At 38.1% G+C, this 19,843-nt stretch overlaps 1 protein-coding gene across 6 annotated transcripts; it reads left to right on the forward strand.

The window, feature by feature from the left end:
- The first annotated feature begins 22 nt into the window (after nt 1–22).
- LOC119595767 (protein LSM14 homolog A-like) lies at nt 23–17,717 on the forward strand. Of its 6 annotated transcripts, none has more exons than XM_037944909.1 (7): nt 23–270; nt 8,937–9,109; nt 9,484–9,796; nt 12,394–12,547; nt 12,830–13,315; nt 13,402–13,554; nt 13,690–17,717. In XM_037944909.1, the coding sequence occupies exons 1-7, from the start codon at nt 150–152 to the stop codon at nt 13,844–13,846; spliced, it is 1,557 nt and encodes a 518-aa protein (XP_037800837.1). In that variant the 5' UTR covers nt 23–149; the 3' UTR covers nt 13,847–17,717. The 6 variants fall into 6 exon arrangements, with proteins under 6 accessions (XP_037800837.1, XP_037800840.1, XP_037800836.1 ...); XM_037944912.1 differs by having other exon boundaries at nt 25–270; nt 9,484–9,655; XM_037944908.1 differs by having other exon boundaries at nt 27–270; nt 12,827–13,315; nt 13,690–17,715.
- Nucleotides 17,718–19,843: the final 2,126 nt, after the last annotated feature.

Genomic DNA, 19,843 nt, shown 5'->3' on the forward strand with positions numbered 1-19,843 from the left:
CCAAAGAGTAATATAGTCTTCCGGTGCTTGACCCGTGACGTCACATACCGGTAACCTTCGTCGAACACAATGACTGAGAGGCGGTTCAAATCCTAGCAAATATCGTTAGCCATCGGTGATAGAAATTGTTAAAAGAGTGATCATCCACCATGAGTGGGCCCGTACCCTTCTTGGGTAGTAAAATCAGCCTTATATCTAAATCTGAAATCCGATATGAAGGGATTTTGTACACCATCGACGCTCAGGAGTCGATTATTGCTCTGGCGAAGGGTAAGTTTTGTTTGTTTACAACCCGAGGCGGAAGACGCTGAGGCCATGAATAAATCTAGATAACCCCAATGAATCCTTGAGTATTTTGCCACGAAATACGCTTCTGAATTGGGCACGCGCGCGAGTTTAGCGGGAAATGAAGAGGACTTTCTATTTTTTTACGCAGTTAATACCAAGTCGCACTTTGTCGAGTGACGCGCACTTTGGGGGGAGTTTAAAAATGGAATCCCTCTCTTTTCTCTTTTCCTCGGGCGCTTGCAGGACGGAATGTCGGCGTCCTGGGTTAGAGAGACGTTTTGCGAGTCGAGGCTTTGGCAAGGGAATTCTGAAAGGAGAATGATGATTGATATATTTGGCCAAATAAGGAAGTGGGTTTTTACGGTATTTTGACCCCTGGAGAACAAAGTACGTTCTCGGCGAGTGGGGGGAGGGGGGGGGATAAACAATTTTAGGCCGATTGTATTTAATGGACCTTGGTTTATTTTGGCTGGGCGTTGAAGCCGTCCAGACAGTCCTTGATGAATCCGTAAAGAACACCCCCCCCCCTCCTTGCAGAAAAAAGTAACCCATTATTGTATTCGTTTTCCAAAATTTTCTGGAAAATTGAGTGTACCATCTGTCTTGCAAACTGATACCCAACTGCATCCTATCATTAGATGTAGCTTTTTTTAAATTGGAAATGCAAGGATTGGTCTTTAGAAAATATGTAAATTAGTAGTTGTTTGTGGTTTTATTTAGTCTCTTTAAGGCTGTTCCATATGCTCAGAATTGGGCTTGAAATGAGTGGCTGTAAATTAAGCGCTGTATATTTAAATTGTGGTTGTTTTCACAAACCTGATATATTGGGTAAGTTTCATTTTGTTTATATTTGGCATTTCACTTTTAAGCATAGGAAATTCAAGGTAAAGAGAAGATTCAACCAATTTAAGACCCAATTTTTCCCTCATGGCATACTTTATCCCTTGAATCCAGGAGAAGTGCTATGGCATATGTTGATGGTCTTAAGCTTGAGCCAGCAAGATTTCAAGCAAAAATTCCATATTGATTTGCTATGCAACTGTTGCTGGATCCAATAAGTTCTTATCGTCAAGGGGTTAATAAATTAAATTTGAAAATCTTTTATAAACTATTGTAAAATGTAACTCGCTAGTTCCTTTTAAATTCCCTAGTTCGTCTTGTCGTATGTAGTCAATAGACCTCCCTGGTTATTGTACAAGGATGAGACGACTTTTTTGACATTCATGTATCACTATTGTAGATTATCAACTTGCCACAACTGTCAGAAAACAGCTTTAAAATTGATGTGGTAAATTTAATAGGGAATGAGTGCCATGTTCACCTATGCCATGCACATCAAGCTGGCTCCAAGTTGTGTACTAAACATTGTGCTTTTGTTTGATCATTATTGTAGCAATCAAAGGGGTCAGCCACTCAAAAGTATAGACTCGCATTCTAGCTCCATTCTCTGGCAAATCATATATGCTATGTAGTCTAAGTAGCAAGTGTAGCAAGTTGCTTCCTCAGCTTCAGAATTTTTCCCTTGACCAACTGACAGCACTCAGTATCCAGCAATAATCCAGTGTGTCAGTGTTGTGTAAACAATACATGCAGTGAAAAGTAAACAAAACTTTGTTTACTTTTCACTGCATGTATCTCCAGAACTGAGATTTTACCTTGTATCCATATATGTGCCTTGAGTATAAATAGCAAGAAACCTTAGTGTTACTAGTGTAGAAACCTTTAAACCATTTATAAAACAAATTTTGAACTTTGGTCATCAGTATGATACAATTTTTTAGGTACATTGTATTCATTAATAATTTTCTAAGTAACTGGATCTCTCTTTTTACTAAATGCAGCTCCTCAGGCATTCTGTGCCTGGCATTAGTGGCAATCGTATCATACTTCAGGGTATAGAACTAGTTATCATGATACAGATTCAGTTTGTCGAATTATGGCATTTTAAATTTAGTTGAAGATTTAAGAGGGACGGTTATTGAATAAAAGAAATGGTTTGTTTCATCACCATTATCATATATATCTAGTCAAGATGACACTTAATATTTTCAACCTGTAACTCGAAAAAATGTAGGAATTTTCTCATCAGGTAATGGATTCCAATTACAAGGTTGTTTACCTTGTGCTATGTATTTTACTGCCACCCAGTCTTTTGCTTCCCTTGAAACTTCACTTACAATTTAATTTCAGTTCAACTTTTACCACAAGAAATAAGCAATAGTTGGCATTCTTCTGTCTTGTTACCGAAGAATTGGGTCTATAAAATGTGGCAAAAGTTAACAGGATATAGAGTTGATATATTATATATTTCTAAGACCTTTTCTTGCTGCCAGATGGCAGGTACATACATGCCATGGTATACCTGGACTATATTCCAGGTGGCATGTGCATACGTTCCATGATGCGCCAGTCCTATTTTCTGGGGACATGTACAAGCATGCCGTGCGTACTATGGTGCCAACATAATCGCCCGAGCCACAGCCTGGGAGGGAGGCTTTTCATATCGGGGAAACCAGCCGGCGGCAGTGGGTTAATATGAGTGGATGGCCCATTTGTTGCAAGCCATTCATGTTGGGTCATCTTTTAACAATAACAGTGAGGAAAATGTAGAAGGAATAGACCTTGTTTTGGATGTATTCCAGTAGTCGCTGACCGTACGCTTCCTCATAGGGGAGAATTGGAACATTGCCTTGTGTGATGATAGATATCAAGGGAGGATTAGTACAAACATGGCAATGTGCCATGTTTTTTATTCTTTTGTAGATAACTATTTTTAATCAGTGCTAGATTAGAATTTTCTAAAAATTGTACTAATTGTGCTAGGAAATGTTTGAATCTCTAAGTGGCACACTGAGGAGGGAAAATAGATATTTTGTTTACTTTATAGAATTGTTAATAAATGCAACATATTTAAAGGTATCGTCTAGGGGGTAAACTGATCACATAATCTAGAGATATTTGGAAAATGCAAATTAAGATCAAAGTGGGAAATATTTTAGGAGAGCTCCCAAAATGTATTACTTTGTATTGCATACAGGTTTAACCAAGTAATCACAAATGGTATGGTGGACCGAGTCTCAGATGGAAAGCCTAAGGACATGTCCCCTGCACCATCGTCTTGTCACAGGGAGCTCCTCTTTCTATAATAGTAGAGACCTTGTTTGGTGTCAGTATATATGATAAAGGCATTTTAAGTGAAGGGGAAACCTTCAGTTTTTTTAATCTTTGGTTTTAAAATGGAACTGCAAGCTATTGGGCACTTAATATTGTATTTTGAAGTCCTGAACAAGCTGGCACAAATTAGGGAAACTGCCAATGTGCATCAGTAACCCTGCATTATAGGACACTAGTCAGTTTTTAATGCAACATTATTGGGGTAAAGTATTGTTGGAGAATGTACTTATTCCAATTTATTTCCCTAGTACTTGTCACAAGTAGATAGACTAGACTAAAAGAAAGCTAAATTAAAGCTAAGAAAGTTTTTAACTGCAAGAATACCTTAGCTACTTGAAGGCATCCTTATTCCTGTGAGGTCACTTTCATAACATGTTAAATGATCTACTTCCTCATAATTCCCTTGCTTTTTATACCTTATCTTTCCATGCTTAGTATCTTTTTTATTGGGTCCCCATTAGTTCTGGTTTGGTTAAATTCAATGAAGGGGCAGTCACACTAGTCTTATCAGGTGATCCCCATGCAGACTGGGTTACTTGGTTAGCCATTATGGTCAGATGAAAATCCCCACATACTGCAATACAGTGGGAACTGTGCAGAAGGTGCATCCAGCTACAAGGGACAGGAAGCCAAAATAAAAACTAGGGTTATTACTAGAATGCTTGTTTCTTGATAATCTTAATAGATATTATCATCATTAAGTATAATTATAATGAAAAAATCAACAGTTTAATACATATAACAATTAAGTGGTGCTGCCTCATTAGAAAAATTAAAGTGCACAGCATTTAAACACTGAATATAAATAAGAATGGAATAGGTCTTTTTAAAATACCATTTCCCCCCCCCCCTCTCTCTCTCTCTCTCTCTCACTCTCTCTCTCTCTCTCTCTCTCTCAATTTCTTTGGTATTTTTCAAGTTTGTTTTCAAATTGTTATAAGTTATTTTTGAAAAGTACCTTTAAATTTTTGCCAGAAAAATGAATAAAAGGTAAAAAGGGAAAGTTGTTCATTTGGTGTTAAGGTGATGTCAGGGAAAGTCTGGTAAATCAGAATTTTTTTCCAACTTTGTCATGATTTTGTTTTCTTTTTACCAGTTAAGTTTATGGAAGTTAAAGAATAGGCAGTTTACCATGCCAGATCCTCAATTTATCAGAGCAGTTAAGTATATGGTAAATAATGATGATGATAATGTTTAATGATATCACCATTGCTATGCTTAGTAGTAAGTCCATCTAATGAAAATACCAAATTCCAATAAACCCAAGCTACTTGCACCCTTATTACACTAAACAATCAAAGGTTATGCCCAAAAAGCACAGGGAAGTTTCCTCACTTTTTAGCCCCCATTTAATCCCTCCAACCCTTGCTCACCTAAGACGGTCCCCTTAACCCCTAACAATATTTTTTCATTGTACTTTTTATTGCCACATCCTGAATACAGGGAGTGTAAGTAAAGAGCAAAGATGAGAATTTATCACTGGTGTCCTTCATCTATTAATGGGAGGGGGTGGGGTGGGGCTTAGGAGATGGACTTGGGGCCCAATGGAGGGAATGCCCCTACCTTGGACCCCAGCCTTTGCCTAATCTAATTTTGCATGATCTTTTCTTTTTCCTTTGCCTTATCTTCCTTATTCACTTTCTAAGTGTGAGAGCCCTGCTGAAAAGGTGGCTTTTTGTATTTTGCTTCCAGTAGCCTTGGGCACGGCATTCCTTTGGATAATCACCTAAGTCTTCATTCCTTACGGGGACCCTAAGAGGTAGACCGTTTCTTCTTCCCCATTTATTTCATGCTTGCCATGGCCAATGGTGATCCTTTACCCTTATTAGGGGCATTAAGGCTTGTCACTTCATCAACTAGTCTATCAAAATTTGACTGCTCTGGTTTTCCGACCCCTGCTGACCACTGATACTAATACCCCCTCCTCAGTGTTTGATGTCGGCTGGCCTTTCCAAATCACCAAGGTCATTCTTCCACCAGAATACACCCTTCCCCCTTGCTGCTACTATTCATCCTTATTGTCATCCTCCCACAGTACTACCTCACTCCATACCACCCCTGCAAACCTTTTGATGCTATGTCAGTTACATCTATCCCAAGCTTGTGCACTATTTACCCTGACTGACTTCATTCTTCCCATAATACCTGTACAGAAACCATTCCATCTCCCCAACTAATTATCCTGTCTACAATAAGGATTGTCAAATTGTAAAAACAACCCGCACACCTGATTCGTCAACTTTGATGCAGTGGCAATACAGTGCTAAACTATTCCTCCCAGAGGCCAGCATAAATCCTTCACCAGTATTGCAAGATTAGCTTCCATAGATATGACCTCCACCATGAAGTTTATGTCGGTGGAATGTCCTGCCTTATCAGTGTCAGAAATGTTGCGGTTTTTGGCCACTCGGCCAAACACTGTTGCTTCACAACCCACTGCCCTCTGTGCCAACCTAGTTATGACTGTTCAGATCGTTTTGAACATGTGCCAATTGTAGTGGCTCCCATAATGTATTACAAGCTGATATCTTGGGTAACTAGGCCTTCCCCTATGTTAGGCCAGACAGGAAGTATGCAGACTAGGTTTTTCTTTGCTAGTTTCAAAACTGACCCTCACTCTGCTCCCTTTCCATCTTAAAGATGTCTCGGCATCTCCTCCAGTATCTTTCCTCTATCCCAAACCACCATACTTTTACTCCCTCTCTCCCCCTCTCAAGTTCCTTTCCCAGTTTAAATCCAGATACTACAATCTCTATCACTTCCCTAATGCTTACCCCTCCTCATTCTCACCATACCTGTCATGCATAACAATCTAAACATTCTATCCCATCTCCTACATCCTGTCCTATACCCACATCTTCCTCTGCTCCTCGGACAACTATCCCCTCCTCTCCTCGAAGAAAACCTTTATTTCTCAAACCTCTTTCTTTCTACAGATAGCTCCCCACCTGACATTCTTCCTGATACATCACCTTCCCCAGTTACTGATCTCATTCCCTACATTCTTCTACTTCTCCTTCACCATTTCTACCCATATTACCTGTCGATTGTTTCATAATTTATCTTTTACAATTTCTCTCGTATTACTCTCCCTTCCTCAGATATTCTCCTTTTGATCTAATCGCCCTGTTCCCTTAACCTCTTCTCCTTTTACAAATCTCTGCCATATTCTATTTGCTCTCCCCTCTTTACCCTAACACTACCATACTGTCCTACAGAGTTCTACAGCCTTTATCTAACAATTTTTATCCTAATCGTTAACTCATTTTTACCCTTTTTGCCACAATGTTTCACCCTAGTGCTATGTGATCTTTAAAGTCTATCACATATTTGTATTAAGATTTGTATTTGTTTGAATTTCTTACTTGCTTTTACCATTAGCCATTTTAGGAATCCACAAACATTACCTTGTTAACAAAAAAATAATAATAATAAATAAATAAATAAATAAATAAATGACTAAATAAAAATCCATACTTGGGGGTCTTTGCCCCTCAAGCCCCTCCCTAATGCCCTAATTTGAATACACTGCTACTGACCATAGATTTTTCAATAAATAAAATGTTAATATGTAAGTAAAATATCCCTCCCCCCTCCTACAACAATTTGTATTTTGATATATTAAAGTAACTCAGACTAGCTGTTATCAGTGTGTACATTGTGATGCTTGCTTTGCAGTTGCTCTGCAAGTGTCACATTTTGCAAATAATTTTTCCTGCCTATGAAGTTACTGCCATTTGCCCTTTTTATTTGGAAATATTAGGGGGAGTACAGAAAGTTAACCAAGCTATTAAGTAGACTTGTGATAGCTGTATATATGTATAATAAATTTGTATTCATAAAATAACCCTTTGGATCCGGTGCTTTTGCTGCCTGTTTACTTGAGTTGACTCTTGCAGGTGTGTGGCTTGTAGGCTGGACACACTCATGTGCAGTATCAAATCTTATTCTCTCTCTCTCTCTCTCTCTCTCTCTCTCTCTCTCTCTCTCTCTCTCTCTCTCTCTCTCTCTCTCTCTCTCTCTCTCTCTCTCTCTCTCTCTCTCTCTCTCTCTCTGTATCTATATTTGTTACATATGCTATATCCAGACGGTAATTGACCATTTTCCTTGCACAGATTCCATATCATATCTGTAGGCAATCCATAACTTGGTGTACAATTTTTCATAATGTTTAAATTTTCTGTAATGCAACCTGTGCCATTGGTCACATTGGGTAGGAATAGGATCCTGAGCATAGAAATATTTTCCCTGGATGGTACATTCCATTCATGTAGTGAAAAGAATGCGAGCCCCTTCCTAAATATTTAGCCCCCTAAGTCTTATAGCCCTCCAAGAGTATTGTACACTCATAGCGAGTCTTTTCCATCACCCTGGCCCTCAAGCTATTTATTTCACTGATATTCACATCCTCTGGATCCAAGGGGTTAATGGAGTATAGAGTTGTTGGTACATCACTAGTGTAGGATTTTTTTTGTCACCAAACTGCAAAGGCTAAGAACCACTGCTCTAGATATAAAACCAATAAGAGATATATAGATATACCAGAGGGTAACTGCAGTGCCTGCAATGGAGGGGAATGTGGAAGAAGGTAGAGAGCTCTATTTTGATTAGATGAAATGTACCAAATGTGCCATACTGCACCACAATTACTATTTACAGGGAAAAAATACAAGACGTAGGCAGAGGTAGGGCTGCAAGGGGAGCGAGGGTTTGGTAGGTGTTTGATAAGGAAACTATCCAAACCATATCAAATATAGGACTATTTACCACTAAGGAAAATGGGAGAGGGAATGCCCCTTTACTTTCTAAGGCATAAAATTAAAATAAAATTAACAAATCCTGTTTTTATGTACATATGTAATGTAAGTAGTTCAGATTTGATGGACAATGTAGTCCACCTCGGACATACAGGAGAAAGTTACTCATATAATTAGTGGTACAGGCATTGAGAGGAGGGAATAGCCATGAAGCTGGATGAAAATAAGTATTACCTTCAATATATGTCATGCATGCTGAAATAATGATTGGAAGATAAGTGTTTAAAAGCTGGCACTATCAAGGTGACTTTAGTTCAGGAAACTCTGAGTGGAATTGACGATGAGGTTTAAAATAACTACACGGCTAAAAACATGGTCACAGGAGTATTGGCACAATAACCATAAGGAGGATATAAATCACTTTGTGAATGGTATGTTGGCTCATTGAGGCCTCCTAGTGATTAGGATGGATGTCAAGTGTACCTTAAAAACTTCATTTATATTTGTTTCATATTTAGTAGAATATGGTTTGTATATAATATTTCCTTGTGGTAATTCAATGTTCAATTTTAAATCTGATTGTACCATTGAATGGCAACAGAATTCTAAGTGATGCTGCTGCTTCTGCTAATTGTACTGTCAGTAATACTACTGCAACTACATTTATTACATTTATGATTTCTTCAGCTTTCTTGACACAAGTGTTTTCTTCCACAGTCCGGTCCTTTGGCACAGAGGACCGGCCGACGGAGATGCCAGTTGCTGCCCGGGATGAAGTGTATGAATACATTATCTTCAGAGGCACAGACATCAAAAAGATAGAAGTCTGTGACACTCCAAAGCAGCCAACTTTACCTGGAGGACTACATAATGATCCTGCTATTGTCCAGGTAAGAGCATCAGTGGTACCATAATTTAGTACAGTTTTACCAAATAGGAAAAAAAATGTCCCCAAAAAAAGTTTGACCTAGATTTAAAATGTTCCCAGTCTCCTAAACTTTGAAAAAAAGTATATACAAGTGATTGAGTACTTGAGTGTTGTGTGTGTGTATATATATATATATATATATATATATATATATATATATATATATATATATATATATATATATATATATATATATATATATATATATATATATATATATATATAATAATGCATTAGATTTCTTGCATTTGTTTTTATTAACCAGAAACCATCCATTATCATAAAGTCAAGTTCTTCTTTTATTGAAATTTGATATTTTGTTCTGCAAATTTCCAGCACTCTGCTCCAGCAGTCCCATCATCCTTCCAAGCAGCTCCCTTTTCTCGACAGTCTCTAGGTCCCATTGGCGGAGGCCTAGGCCTGTCATATGGTGCATATGGACAGTCAATGACCCAGCAGGGTCTCCCAGGGACAGGTGGTTTTCCAATGGGTTCTACATCCCAGCCCAGTGAGTTGAGTACTGTGGCAGGTGGTGGTGGTGGTGGTGGGGTTGGTAGCCTGGATCAACAACCTAATACTACCCCGGGAGCAGTGCCAGCTCCTATAGGTGCCCCACCCCAATCTGGTACACATGCACTCCATCAAACAGGTAGGAACAAGTGCCATTCATATGCTTCAGTTGCAAAGCTTCATGGAGAGGCTTCATGTGACAAGACAATTTTTGTTTGACAAGCTTGCTATTGCTAGTCAAATAGCTTGGCATTGCTGTTTTTCATTGCTTTTTATGTTGTGCAGTCATTTGACTATTTCTGGCATTTGTTCCTAGTATTAGAAATAGGGGAACAGGAGCAGTTGTAGGCTAATGTTGATGATAGAACATACTTGTGTATATTTGATACCATGCATATGGGTATGTAACATTTATAAATGCCCATGTATAGGTGAACCTCGTAACATTCTAATAAGTTTCATAAGACGATCCTTTTCGATGTTTCCCAAAATAAACTGTAGAGATTTAAAATTTATTGAAAATGGGAAGTATGGGAGGAGTAACAGATCTACTGTATGATATACTACTACATGGCAGTTAAGTTCATAAGTCCTCTCGCCAGTTTGAGCTATAAACAGAGTTCCAAACTTGATACTGTAAGAAAGAAATTTTAACCAAATACTTGAGATTGTGTATTTGGAAAGTGCTTACCAAATAGTACTTTCCTGGATTACGAAAGATGTCGCTAATAGTGTCTGACCTAAATGTCATCCACGAGTATTTGTCATCTACTAGGTAATGTTATTATATTAACACTTCAAGCTCATCTTCTATTACCTGGATTCTGTTCAAATGTTAACTATCTTGATAGCCTGAAACACAAGTGGTTTCATTTAGTAGTCATTTTCAGGAACCTAATACCAAAACAAAATGAGGTTCAACCTGTATATGGGTAACCTTGTACAAATATACATGTATACAGGTTCTGTATGTAAATACGAGTATACACATGCACATAGATCCTTTAGACAGACCTTCCTTATTGTAGATTTTGTTAATTCCTAATACCATTTAGAAGTGGGTAAATTTTCCATAATTTGTGATCTAAAATATATAGATGTGTTTATATATATATATATATATATATATATATATATATATATATATATATATATATATATATATATATATATATATATATAGATATATATATATATATATATATATGCAAAGTAATGTGCATTAGTTACCATGATTATTGTAGGATATACATTAAAGTCCTATTTTTAACTATTTTAAACTAGTACAACATTCTCTCAGAAAAGAAATAAAGTGCAAAGACATTGCTTTAATCCAGGTGTTTTAATTAAAAATATATATATTGATATGAACAATTTATTTTTTAAGGTAGGTAGGTACGTAAGTAGGTCTGCTTCTTTGATAGTAGACAGAATGAAACGACAGGTAACTGATTTCATCATGTATTACATTGTTAAAGGAAAATTATCACAACCATAAATTTATATAAGAGTTGATAGTTCCAGGAAACTGCCTGGTGTTAGTATCTTGACTGTATACCCTTGTATTAAGTGTAGATAACTGTGGAAGCTCATTAGATTGGTATTTTCATGTATTTATAACACTTTTGTACTTTCCAACATTCAATGTAATGTATATGTAGGTAGTATAGTATAGTATAGTGTATTATTATTTAGGGGGCTAGCAATTTTAATTTTATACACGTATTTTTAAGCATCCTGATATCTTGAGATCGCAAGACTAGATTCTTTGCCAGTATAGGTTGGCAGCAGTGCATTCAACTGTTACACTCCCAGATATAGGGTATACTTCATTATCTGGTGCCATTTACTGTCCTTTATCACAAAATATTTTTTTCAAAATCCATAACCTTCCATGACTCTATTTACTGCATTTTACCAACCTCGCTATATATACATTGGAGAGCCCCATGGATAGTAACAAATTGGAATATAGTGTGTTGTCATGTTTACAATCGATTAAGGTTTTACATTTCTCCATTTTCCAGTATTTATATTCATTTACAATGAAAATTAAAATAAGATGGAAAATTTCTGAATTTTAGGAATTCAGATAAAGGAAATGCTGATTGAAGTTTTTCAAACTATATTTCCCAAGAGTGAGGAATCTGTTGCAGGGTAGTTAAGAAATGATGTTCAGCTAAACCATTGTATTTATAAAGGATGTTTATCAATTGTGACCTTGCTTTGAATTTTTTTAAATAATTTTTCAGAATTTTAGTGGAGTATAAAGTTGGTGAAAGAAAGGGGCAGGTAGTTTGATTTCCTTACCATATGAAGGCAAATTTGTTTAGGGGTTAGTTATTAGAAAATGGGGAAGTTTGTAAGTATTCCATACATGTATTGCAATTTGAACACTGCATCTTTCTTGGTCCTTAAAGGAGTGATAGTTGCATTTCAATTTGGTTTTGATCAGAAAAATAATTTAACATAAATTACTTCAGAAGCTCCATTTGACCAAGTAAAGATGTAGATGTCGAATTTGCATTTTAGCATAGGAACATCGTTACCAACGAACGCCACTGCCACTCGGTTTGCCACAAATAGATAAGTTATATTTTAAGTAATAGGGTTGCCATAATAGCAATTAGTGTAAGCAGCTGCACATCTAGACACTAACCTGCACTATATCATGTGGCAGAAAAGAGAGGTGGAGAGGAGTGTGTATTAATTTAGCATGTTGTTTCCCTCCCGTTGGTCTTCTCTCAGACATCCTAGTAGGATCACGTTCATCCACGCCAACTGCTCGAAAGTCCCCAGTCTCTGATGCTGGAGTGCAAGTCTCGCCTCCCCCTTCAAGGGAAGAGAAGAAGAAATCTCCCCAACAACAGAGACAATCACAGCAGGAAAGGTAAGGCTAATGTCTGGACTATGTTAATGATATAAAGCTATTTTGAATTTGTAGTTGGTCGTTTTCAGTGTCATTTTCATACTTATCATGTTGCAAGTCCAATTTCTCATATCATTGTGCAGTGTATTTTTATAGTAAGGTTAGTGTAGTTTGTGTTGGCCTTTGCTATCTATTTCATAAAAGTGTGCCATTAGGTTAATCTTGTACACTCTGATTTTACAATTTGTATTGCATCCTTGAAGTATTGATAATAGAATTGTGAAATGCCTAAACTTCCAGTAGACCCCAGCGTAATGGCAACCAGAGTGGGCAAGGGCGTCGCAACCAGCAGCAGGCACAACAGCAGCAGCCTCAGCAACAGCAGCAACAGTCTCAGCAGAATCACCATCCTAACCAACAGCAACAGTACCACAATAATTACCAGTACCACCAGTACCAAGGCAGAGGTGGAATGGGACGCGGCCGTGGTATGAGAAGACCTGGTGGACAGCGAGGCAGAGGGCAGATTTTCAACCAGGGCAATAGGCAGCGCCAGATTCAGGATCAGCAGTTGTTTGAGAAGGATTACGATTTTGAACAAGCTAACGAGGAATTTGAAGAGTTGAAGAATCAGCTGGCAAAGACGAAGATTACCGAAAATGGTGAAAAGAAGGACGACTCTGGCCATGAGACTGCTGGTGGAGAGGATGTTGAAGATCCAACTTGCTACGACAAGGCAAAATCTTTCTTTGACAGGATTTCTTGTGAATCTATTGAGCGTAGTAAAGGGTGAGTAAGTGATCTGTGATTTTAAAATATGACCTAAAACATGTGCCAAGTACTTTTGTGATAAAACGCTTACCTTGCACTTGCAGAAAGAGCCAACGTCCAGATTGGAGACTTGAACGAAAGATCAACGTAGAGACCTTTGGTGTAAGTTCAGCCAGGAGAGGATTTTATCCCCGTGGAAGAGGTTATTACCGTGGTGGCTATTACCGAAACTATAACTATAACCAAGGATACTACAGGTAATTTTTTTTTTCTTTCTTTTTCTTTTCCTTTTCTTTTTCATATTTTTTTATTAAATCTACTTTAAAAAAAAAAAAAAAAAAAAAAAGTGAAATTGAGAAAATACAAGATGGTCTTTTAATTCTTCATCCTAGGGGTGGAGGTGGTGGTGGCAGCTACCGCGGTGGACGAGGAGGCACCAGAGGTAATGCAAGCAGTGTCAATGGTATGTCGCAACGAGGAACTGGCAGCAGCAATGGTGGTGGAAGCGCATATGTGCCAGCTGTCAGGAATTCTACACCGAACAAGTAGCCTTTCAAAGCTGGAAGTGAAGTCTGCACCAAGAGCAATGAAACAGGGTTTGCTACATCTGAATAATAGTTAGATATACTTAATAAGGAATGTGTTGATTGGAAGAAAAATTGTGCCTAGTTAAAAGAAATGATTTAAGCTTTAATTGATATTGAAGGTTTCCTTATTGGTGTTTTGAGTCTGTGGATGAAATTTGAACTAGGTGTAATTGTGAATTAGGATATAGATGGTGCAGCATAATTACAGATGTAGAATCGACTCATTCTAACTGTTGTTAGAATATATTTAATATAAAATATTTTGGTTATGAAGAAAAATATTATGTTCAAGTATTTGACCTACAGGAAGAGTTTCCTTTTAGAATTTAGTAAATGCTGGAATGTTATCTGGTTAACAGATATACAAAACAAAAAAAATTCAAGTAAAAGAAAAGGTTTTTGTAGAGAAGATATGACCTGTTCAAATGATGGCTAGATGTGACTGGATAGAAAGGCATGGAATGACTTAAAGAGCAGATTCTGTTGGAATGTTTAAGGAATGTGGATTGGAAGAGATAGGACAAGGGAGTGCAATGGATAAGTTAGTGAATTGATGGTACATTGAACAGGAACCTTTTACAGGTGATAAAGGGTATTCTTTAATCCAGCAGCAGCAGCAGCAGCATTTTTGTAGTCTTCTGTAGGTGCAAGGAACTAGGTTGGTCCATCCAGTAGCCTGTGCCATAAGGCAGCTGGAATTTGTCTTGAAAGTTCCTTTTTGTATGGCAAGAGGTATATATACATCAATGAATTGTACAAATATGGTCCTCACAAAACTATAAACTTGATTTAAACTCCAAATAAAGGAACCTGCCAGCTTCTTAAATACCTTAATTGGTATTGGGTGCAAAAGAGGGACAGTATAGAATAATGCAAACCATTTTTCACATTTGTTGCAAAATATCAGTTTCTTATATGAAAGCTCCACATGTAGAGTTGTTGGAGTTGGACAAAAATCTTTATTTTGTTTTATGTACATTTTATTTTTGGGAAGGAGCTGTCCTCTTAACACTTCTGAATGTAAAGGATAATTTAGAAACGATTGCCCCATATTTTGGCCAGACTTGTAAACACACTTGCCCAAAGAGGCCAGCTCACAAGGTCATCAAAAATTCTACAATTTTTGCGTAGAATATGAAAGTAGCAGTGTGAAGTCTTAACTCTGCATTAATTTTTGATGTAGAGAGAGGAGACAAGACCATTCGGGCTACCAAAAGCCTGCCACATTACTGCCCCTGCTTGACATTATTGGCAGTATCAGGCAGCATTGGCTCAGCATTGCAGGGGCAGCCAGCCAGTGGAAGCCACCATCGTCCACCGTAATGCATTGTGGAGGTCATCATCCACAACGAAAATGTGCTTTGAACATCTATTTTTACAATAAACAGTAAAGCACATGTGTGTCTTATTGATTAATCCACTCAGGTGGCATATTTTGAATGTTTTTCATGTTTTATTTATCAGATGGTTTTCTTTACAAAAAGAAAAGTGCTTACAAAACTAGAAAGTAACGTATCTTGCAAACGTTTTTGTAAATTGTCTACCAGCCTAGAAAGTAATTTTGGTGAAAAGATTCTGCAGTTCTAAATAATCGTGCTACAAAGTGACAAGGCACTTGCGGAAAGCAAGATTCCATGCCATTGTGCAATATTATATTCCTTGTTCTTTATAAAGTTATTATTGTGAATAAGAGTTACTGAAGAAAACCTAAAGTATGAAGTTTTCATTAGAATATTGGATACCATTTAACAGCAAGGTATTACTGTTGAATCTACTTAAATACTTGGATAAGAATGTCCGCTCGAGGCCTGCAACAGGGCGCACTGCAATGCAAGAAATCAGTGTAATGCAAGGTTATGAGCAAGTGGTCATTGAAACCTTTAAAGCGAGGAAATTGAGATGGCTAGAAGCAAGGGATATTTTGTTCTTTGAACCTAAGAGGGTTGCTCAACATTCAGACAAAACGGGTCACAGAAAAGTAGCAGTATAATATGAAGCTCATCATCGATCCGCACAGACCATTACTGCAAAATTAAGGTTGTACTTAAATTTATATTACCGTGTAGGTGAAGAGCAGTGCTTCTGTAATTCAGGTACTTAAGGACGAACTGCACGAAAGAAACCGTGATAAATGGAGATGAGGGGGAAAAAAACTAATCACGTGTAGGGATTTTGGTGCAAAATTTAATGGAATAGAAAATAAAAATAGATTTTTATAAGAAACTGTGTAACATTTAAGTTAGTAAGCCTGTTACCTTCGTCTTAATAAATTGCTCGTTCTAGATTTAAGACATTTGAACAAAAGTAACCGGGGTGAAGTGAATTTTTTTCAGTGTGAGCACGTTTACCATTCACTCCCCCCCCCTCCTTTTCTCCCGGGGGCGCTTCCAAAGCCCTATCTCCCTCTTCCCCCCCACTAAGCACCCCTTTAGTACCGCCCCACCCTCACACTATCAGTCTTCTCTCTCCCCCGGTTATACTCCCCTCTCTAGGTAATCTCTAATGCATTGAATTAACAGTGAACATGAAACCAATTTCGATCCTTTTCATCCCTTGGAGGTATGAGGTATAACTACGCTATCTTCTTGAAATGTTACTAGTAGATCGCCTAGAGGTAATCCGGCCTCCACTTTAATCGTTCAGTTGTGGTTGTTTTTCATTGGGGCTTTAGACCTATCAGCTGTTGTGATTAAGGTCATTCTACAACGCAAATAAAGAACAGACGAACTCGCCGCTCTCGGTTTAGAAGACGAGTCCGCTCCAACTTGAAAGAGGTTGGGCCCTAAGCAAGGCGCCTTCGCAAAACTGAATTGCTGTGCTCATTCACCTTATAATAATAATAATAGTTTCAATTACATCTGCACGCATAACTTCCAACTCTTGATTCGCACGTTGTCAGGCCACGGCATTTGCGTGTAACCTTCGTAAAGCCAATTTTGAAGTTGATTAGGCCAAGTGGGTGTAGCATGGATAGGGTTGATGAACTAATCCAATTGAATTAAAAGTTTTTGTTCCATGTGATATTAATATCTGAAAAGTATATATCGTGTGTTGCGCATGTGTCAGTATATGTTGTGTATATATATTACAAGGGAGGTTGGTGCGGGCTCTGATGTGAGCACTGCACTAACAGGTAAGTGGAGATTATACCAACACGCGTGCAGTGAGAGAGAGAGAGAAAGAGTGATGATTTAACAGCAGCTTTTGAAGGGTGGAATAAGACGATATCAGTGAGTGTCTATCCGTCTCACTTGCTTTATGTAGTATCTATATATATCTTGACCATTACTTGAATGGCATTTTTATATTATTATTATAATTATTATTATTATTATTATTATTATTATTAATGATGATTATGGTTGATAATTCAATGTCTCATTATGGTGTTAAGTATTTTTCGTATGTGCTAGCAACGTATTTATGATATGGTATTAAACCAAGTATGAAAGATACGCTAGCAGTGTTATAAACCAGATAATTAATATTAGATACTTAATATTGAGCCACATCGGAAACTTTTGTAGCATAATGTTCATGGGAAATAACGGGAGGAAAATAATTATTTTGATACATGGAAAGCACGGAGGTAATTATTCTCATTTCTTAAGAGTCATTTAAAAACGTTTCAGGTAATCTCTAAATTTATGATTTCTCGGTTTTGTAAATCCTAGCGCTTTATTAAGATAAAAAAAAGTAAAGAAGGGAATTTTTGCATGATCATCAAAGCGCTTGGATGTGTGTACAAACGATCTCAAAAATCAAGATTGTTTATTGTCTCGGATTTTTTTATTGAATATTAAAAGATACTGAATAAATTTATAGATTTCGCATGTTTGCTTTCATTTGTAACCTTTTAAACAAGGGCTCCTACATGATTTATTAATACCCATTTAGACTATTGAAAAATGTTGGGGTTGGAGGGGGCCTCGGAGGCTGAGACTGTTGGGGATCATCCCTGCCTTGGACCTCAGCCCTCGCCTCAACAAATTTTGCATGGGCTTTTCTTTCCCTTTCCTCTTCCTTCTCTTCTTCACCCCCTTCTTCTTTTCATATATCATAATTTTGAACTTCTTTTTACCCTTTTTCGCCACAATACTTTATCATAATGCTATATTTAGAGGCTTTGGCCCGAGCCTCACCCTATCGCCGTATTTCGAATACGGCGATAGATGTTGACGTGGCAGAAATGTTATAGTAAATAAACAGATGTTTAAAAAAAAGTAAGCATTAACAGAAGTTAAGCGAACTAAAGCTTGTATATTATGGTTAAAACATTCGTTGTAGTTTTTCAAAAACATGTTTATCATTTACATATAAAGAAACGACTGCATTATAAAAGCATTCTAACTAATATACCACCCAGAAGGTGATAAAAACATACTAGTGAAAAAAAATTAAACTGATAATTAACGTTAGCCAAAAACAATACCCAAGCACAATTGTAGATTATTTCATAATTATTTTTTGTAACGATTCGTTTCCCCTCCCTCCTCCCTCTCCCTCTCCTCTCTCTCTCTCTCTCTCTCTCTCTCTCTCTCTCTCTCTCTCTCTCTCTCTCTCTCTCTCTCTCTCTCTCTCTCTCTCTCTCTCTCTCCCTCTCCCTCTCCCTCTCCCTCTCTCTCTCTCCCTCTCTCTCTCTCCCTCTCTCTCTCTCCCTCTCTCTCTCTCCCTCTCTCTCTCCCCTCTCTCCTTCTCTCTCTCTCTCTCCTCTCTCCTCTCTCTCTCCCTCTCCCTCTCCCTCTCCCTCTCCCTCTCCCTCTCTCCCTTCCTCCCTCCCTCCCTCCCTTCCTCCCAAGCACAATTGTAGATTATTTCATAATTATTATTTTTTGTAACGATTCGTTTCCCCTCCCTCCCCTCTCTCTCTCTCTCTCTCTCTCTCTCTCTCTCTCTCTCTCTCTCTCTCTCTCTCTCTCTCTCTCTCTCTCTCTCTCTCTCTCTTTCTTTTTTCTTCCTTCGTTCCTTCCTTCCTTCCTTCCTTCCTTCCTTCCTTCCTTCCTTCCTTCCTTCCTTCCTTCCTTCCTTCCTCCCTTCCTTCCTTCCTTCCTTCCTCCCTTCCTTCCTTCCTCCCTCCCTCCCTCTCTCTGATTTTCATTATATAATATCGTGCAGTAATCAGTGGATTGTTGTGCTCCTGGACCAGGGCTGTAATTACAATACTTTAAGAAGAAATGACATAGTTTACGGTCTGATTAAATGATAGTAATAGTACAGAAATCAATAATACTGGTGTGTTCCATGAGTTCGAATTCCAAACCTGCAACAGAAAGAGAGGCTATTAATTTGGGCAACATACTACAGATCGTTAATTTTTTACAAGTAACTCATTGTGGGAACTTTGAGTCCAACCTCAAAAACTACTTGTAAACAAAACATAGATTATTGTTAGCATTTTCCAATTTCTTTTATTTTTACTTCAGTATAACTTCTCACATTGACTAAAAGGCCAGACTGAACAAGCCAGCCCCCCTCCCCCCTAATTCCTTGCTCGTTGTAGTCGTTGGGGGGGGGGGGGCTTAGGTAATGGGGACAGAGGCCCAATGTAGGGGATCACCCCTGCCTTGGCCCTCAGCCCTCGCCTCGACTAATTTTGCTGGTCTTTTCTTCTCTCCTTTTCCTTTTCTTCATCCCCCTTGTTCTGCCCACTTGTCTTGATCGTTAAACTAATTTTTGCTGTTTTCAACACAGTACTCTATCATAATGCTTCCTACTTCTCCCCCTCTCTCTATCTTTCTCACCCTCTTTCTCCCTCGCATTCTCCCTCTCTTTCTCACTTTCATTCCCTCTTTCTCCCTCTCTTTTCCCCCTCCCTCCTCTTTTCCCCTCTCCCTCTCTTTCATTCTCTCTTTCTCCCTCTCTTTCTCCCCCTCTTAATCTCCTCCTTTCTCCCTCTCTCTCCCCCTCTTCCCCCCCCCCCTCTCTCTCTTCTTTCTCCCTCTCTCCTCTTTCTCCTTCT

This window comes from Penaeus monodon, chromosome 36 (assembly GCF_015228065.2).
Source record: "Penaeus monodon isolate SGIC_2016 chromosome 36, NSTDA_Pmon_1, whole genome shotgun sequence".
Classification (NCBI taxonomy): Eukaryota; Metazoa; Arthropoda; class Malacostraca; order Decapoda; family Penaeidae; genus Penaeus; species Penaeus monodon.